This window comes from Dicentrarchus labrax, unplaced genomic scaffold, assembly GCF_905237075.1.
Source record: "Dicentrarchus labrax unplaced genomic scaffold, dlabrax2021, whole genome shotgun sequence".
NCBI lineage: Eukaryota > Metazoa > Chordata > Actinopteri > Moronidae > Dicentrarchus > Dicentrarchus labrax.
The window spans coordinates 8234592-8240326 of record NW_026136720.1 but is presented as its reverse complement, the minus strand read 5'-3'; the positions used below and the strand labels follow the sequence as shown (position 1 = coordinate 8240326).

The window sequence follows — 5735 nt, the reverse complement described above, 5'->3', positions numbered from 1 at the left end:
CTTAGCTTTACTGCGCCCCCACGCAGGTACGCAAGCCCAAAATAATTTGTATAAAATGGCGACATTATTTCCAAAGTACTTTCTGCCCTAGGTACCAATTATCATAATGGCTGCCTTTGCCAATACCACACAATCCTCTCACATCACACACACATACAACGCAGCGCGGTGCACTTGCTCCGCTTCTCTCTGAAAACCTCCTCCCTACGATCCGCCCACTATCTCGGGACTGGAGTCACGTGTCTCATCGCCTAGTGTCTCTCAACGAGCCGACACCACCACAAATCAAACTCACCCAGCGCCCGGTGGAGAGAGAAAGGAGGATGAGAAACGGAGAGGTGCATAGGGGCAGAAGGCGCCTGCGATGCCAGTGGGCTGTCAAGAATTACGCTCAGTAGCGGATATCCGCTGTGGTGGTTCCGAAATGTTCTCTCTTGTTTCCCGCAGTGGAGGGATATGGCAAGAGATGTGAGCAGGACGGGAGATGAGATTCACACTGTTTCGGAGACCCTCTTCCTTCTCCTGTGATCTCAAACAGTCCGCCTGTGAGCCGCGGGGCTTGGAAGGAGTGCGGGACACGGGGCGCACAGCTCGCAGCCGCTCCAGCTCAACTGTGGACTGAAGAACAACCTGGTTCTGTCTGTAGTCTTATTTAAACCTGCTGGAGCTCCGCGGGGTCCGTGTAGGGAAAGGGTGGTCTCACCATGAGGGCTGTTTCAGCAAACTTCTTCGCCCTCATTCTCTTGTGCGCCCTTGCGAGTGTGTTCTACGTCTGGAGCGCACTGGAGAACCGTTTGGAGCGACACAAGCGGAGATTCTCAGTACCAGGCTCTTTTCCCCAAGGTCTCCCAGCGGACCTCTCCGCCAAAACTTTCCGGGTTTTGCTCGCTGTCCCAGCGGCACAAAGACCGCACTTGGGGGGCAGACTTGAGGCTCACAACCTCACTGATCAAACTGTCTCTGCAGGAAGTCGAGATTACCATGTGAATGGGGATAACAAGAGGTCAGCGCGGCGGGAGGGCCCGGTCAAGTTGGGCTCCCCGGTGGAGGATGGGATATTTTGGAGTGAATGGCTGGAAGATCTGCTCCCTGTCGGCTTCACGGAGGAATATGCTCGGGCTTGGCGAGAGAGAGCCAGGACATACCGGATAGTGAAGCTGGAGCCTGGATGCGGCAGGATATCTAACCAGCTCGCCACTTTTGCAGATGGGACCAAAGCGTGTGTGCGTTACGGGATAAACGCGGATCAGGTGCAAGGAGAAACTTTAACTTATTACCTTGCCAGTTTGCTCGGCATCACGAACTTGCCTCCTCTAATACTGTCCCAGCTGAGCGGTGACAGTGAGCAATGGGCGGCTGTGAGGACACGGATAGATGGGTTACAGTGGAGTGATAGAGCCGTGGTTTCTCTCACCGAGTGGGTCTCAAACCTGACCGGCGTGATCACACCTGCGCCGCTCAGACAGGAGAGCAGTGGGCTGCACCCTGTGCTCGGGGAGCTCTGGAACAAGACCACGGCGGAGCTGCTGGAGCTATTGCAGTGGAGCGACCTGATCGTGTTCGACTACCTGACCGCAAACTTCGACAGACTCGTCAGCAATCTGTTCAGCCTGCAGTGGGACTCGCGCGTAATGGAGAGGGACACCAACAACCTCCTCAAAACCCCCCGCGGTGACCTTGTATTCATAGACAACGAGGCCGGACTCGTGCACGGGTTTCGGGTGTTGAACATGTGGGAGAAATATCACAATACAGTCCTGAGCTCCGTGTGTGTGTTCAGAAGGAGGACCACGCAGCGCGTGGCGGAGCTGCACAGGCGCAGAGACTCCAGGAAAAGGCTGCTGGAGCTCTACAGAGACAGCGAGCCTTTGTCTCCGGAATTAGGATTTCTCTCAGACGAGCATGCTGGTGTTCTCCAGGACAGGATAGACAGATTATACAAACACATTTTGCATTGCAAAGGAAAGTACAGCCAGCTGTGAACGTTCAGCACGCACAGATGACAAGATGTGTCGTCTGCACAGTACAATGAGCACTGCAAATGCGACTGGCACACCTGTGCTGAACTGATGCGCATTACACAAAACTGTCTTGAATATCCAGCTGAACTACCTCTTGTGAATAGAATGTGTTGCATACTTTATAAATAAGTACATTTGACACGTTTATACGCTCCCTGTCGAGATTTTCACTGTATGCCTCACAGAGAGGAATGGTAAAGGCCAGTTTATCCTGTCTTACTTCACCCAACTGATGCTCACCCAAGCAGGATTAATTGTAAAGAGTAGGCTATATTTGTGACTAGGGTATCATAATGCAGCCCTTCTTAAGTGTTTGGATTCTTGCCTTGTGTCTTGCCTAAGCCTTAACATAAGATGACTCTTGAATACTGTATTTCTGTGACACCTGGCTCGCTTTTTTTTATAGGAAATCGTTTGCACAGTGCATTGTCATAGCAGCACCTGCACTCCTGTAATTGTGTTTGGATTGCATATTCAGCCTTAAAGTCACAGGTGTATCATATCCATTGTACATGTTGTAAGTATGTTGTAAATATTGTCTGTCAACTTGTTTTGAATTTGATGCTCCACTAACTTAACGTGCATTGTGACATTCCAAAATCTCTTTGTCTTTTTTGATATAAATACACTGTAATTTAATTTAACTGTTGTCAGACTATGTGTTTTTGTATGCAGTTTGTACTTAACTGCCCTATTAGAGTGCTTCAATTATTTACCTAGTCTGTGTGTAGCACTAGGACTTTTCATGCCTCTGTACTTGCTCATTACATCGCTCTCATTGTGCTGTAGAAATATCTTGTACTGGCACACTGTTCCCCAGGAGCCATTCTGTCAGCCACAGGCACGCCACAACAGGAATCTGTAATCCCCTTTTATAATCTCACCCAGAATGATGAATTGAAGGAGACAACTGACATCATTTGACATCCTTTAAGAAGGGGCTTTACTGTTCCCTAACTATATCAAAACTTCCTCCTAAAACAGATTACAGCATATTCATCATCCTAGCATCGTAAAAGGTGAACCTACAGCCAAGGCTGGATGGCTTATTGGTTCAAGCTGTTGGACGGAAAGTAAGAAAACTCCTTTTGTGGGTGCATGTGTGGCTGGGAGGCCAAGTCCACATTTAATTATGGCCTTTGCTCTCAGAGGAGAGCCTTGTTTACAGTTTTTCAAAGGATGACTTTGTAACAGTGAAATGTATATAAGAGAAAAAACGTGGAGGTAGCCTACAGTGTATATGATACCTGGAGGTCAGCTGTATTATGTTGGCCTTATACTGTATCCCACGTCAGTCTTCAATTAGACCCTTTTGGAAGCATCTTCTCCTTATTAGTTCCACTATGGGCCCAGCACTGGGTCTGGTTTCTGGTTCTACACTTACGAGCACATCGGGGGAAAGTCAATGATCAGACCTTTGAAGGCCTAATTCTTTCCAGCCTCACACTATTCTGCACCTCATCTGGTTTCTTTTACCACTTTTATATATATATATTTTTTTATATATATTCATGATCAACTCAAGGGCATACTACTACTGTTTGTACATCTCCACAGAGCGGGATGGGTGCATTGTTCAAATAGTGGCTCGATTTGTACCTCATTTCATGGCTTACAGCACGTGTGTCAGTCTCAGTGATTTATGCTTCTCCCTGCTAGGTCACTACATAGCAGCAGAGAAGCAGCAGAGGTTTAAGCAGGTGTAACTGGAGGCTTTTTCCTGACAGCCCGCTGCAGCTCTAATAGGGGCTTGGGGATCAATATGTGCACCGACTGTTGTATAGGGGGAAAGCAGGTCATGTTAATGTGCTGGGTGTACAGTTAGTATGTGAACGTGTGTTTCGGGAGGGCGGGTTACAGCTGGGCATCTTGCTCTAAGCATGCCTGTTAATGACGAATACTGCAAAGAGATTGCAGACAGGCTGCAGACACCGGGGATTAAACACAATGCTGAAGTGAGGTCTGCCCGTCTAAACCAGACAACCCTTCCTCCTTTCCTGCCTCGCACGATTTCCTTCTATGTATTTCACCCACATCTCGCCCCTTCCTGCTGCACATCTGTCTTCAGTGTTAACATCACTGTCAACTTCATTTGTTGGCTAAATGGAAAATGAAAGTTTCATTTTCCTAATTAGTTTTTTTTTTTTTTTGTGCATTCCTGCGCAGAAGAAAGCCATTTTTTAAACTAGGGACTATGCCAGCTGTAATCACACTAATGGTGAATATCAAAGAGGTTGTTGAATCACCCTTTTAACTGTTCACATATGTTCCTCCCTCACTCTTTCCGCCTGGCTTATTTCAGATCACCACGCAAACTCCTTCAAGTCTACACCCCTCCCCTTTTTTTTTTTCACCCAGAGGCAACACAATCTTCATACACATTACTTTGTGACATGGTCTAATGAGTGCAACGTGTCCTAGCTCATGGCACCAGTGCAGGAGATTATTGTGCAGTATATGGCAGTTAGTTATGCCCATGTACATGCCAGGTTATGTGGTTCCTTCCAGATGTGCTTGTCTTCTGTCTCAGTCGGCTTAATGACAGGCTCAGACAGTCATACAGCCGGGGGCCCACTGCAGGCCCGAGCACAGACCCCAGGTACTCTAGCTGATCTTCTTCTTCTTTGTGCGCATTGCAAACATTCCAGAGGAGCTGAGGGAGGATCATCTCCATGGACACCACACACGCATGCAGACACTTCTCATGCAGGCAAGTGTAAGGAATCCCAGCTGTGTACATAAACCGTTGTTAACGTTGGCTGAGATCCTATTTCGTGATTTTTAAACAGAAAAATAATGCCGGGATTTATCAGTAGGTCATATTTAAAGAAAGTTTTTTATATGAAGGCAACATTTAGGGAAATGCTTGTTACTGTTACTTTCTCACTGAACATTAGCTGTGATTAGAAGATCAATACCACTCACTGTCCAGTCATTAGCTTAAAGATTGAAAAACAGCTAGCTTCCACCTCTAAAGCCCATCTATTACCAGGTTCTATCTCGTATGAAAGTGTAAAAAACGACATATTGTGGTTTTACGGGGTTATACCAGTTCTTGGGTCTTGGAGCAAGGTCTTGTCTCCGCTCTGTTGCCTGGCAATCTCACAGTAACAACAAGACTTCAGGAAGTCATCGCCCCTGGCCAAGAAATAGTCTGGCCCACCCTGTAAACTGATAACTCTTTATTTTTACATTGTTTTGGTTTTTTTCTACACAAGCACAAAAACAAGTTATTGCATTGTAATTAGTGAGCTTTACAGGTGCTGGTAGGCATTTTTTTTTTGTTGCATTCATACTGTTTCCAGTCTTTATGCCAAGATAAGCTAACAGGCAGCTGGTTGTAGACTTGTATTGTTTAGACAGACGTGAGCATGGTATCAATATTCTCATCTAACTCTATTTCTCCAAATGTCAAACTATTCCTCTAACACTGAAATCATTAATTCTAACCAGAATATTAAAATGTCATCATCATCATCAAGTGTCAAAGCTTAACTTTAGATACTCTGTAAAAACACAAAGAAGTTTCTAAATGACACCAAACTAATTTGCATGAGTGGACAAAAAAGGCACCAGGTGACTAACTGACTTAGACGGACCCTTTCCCAGTGGACCTGCCATGTGTGAGTGGACGGACATAGCTGGCATTCTTTCTTGGCTACACAGTGCAGGGAACTTCCTGCGCATGACTGAGAGATTTCATTATGAAACACA

The 5735-nt window shown here is 46.4% G+C and overlaps 1 protein-coding gene across 1 annotated transcript; it reads left to right on the top strand.

The window, feature by feature from the left end:
- The first annotated feature begins 275 nt into the window (after window positions 1–275).
- Window positions 276–2665, top strand: fjx1 (four-jointed box kinase 1). Its single transcript, XM_051383589.1, has one exon. The coding sequence runs from the start codon at window positions 705–707 to the stop codon at window positions 1980–1982; it is 1278 nt and encodes a 425-aa protein (XP_051239549.1). The 5' UTR covers window positions 276–704; the 3' UTR covers window positions 1983–2665.
- The last annotated feature ends 3070 nt before the right edge of the window (window positions 2666–5735 follow it).

Bases quoted from the DNA above. Each gene is read 5' to 3' on its own strand.
- fjx1 (XM_051383589.1), top strand. From the start codon at position 705: ATGAGGGCTGTTTCAGCAAACTTCTTCGCCCTCATTCTCTTGTGCGCC.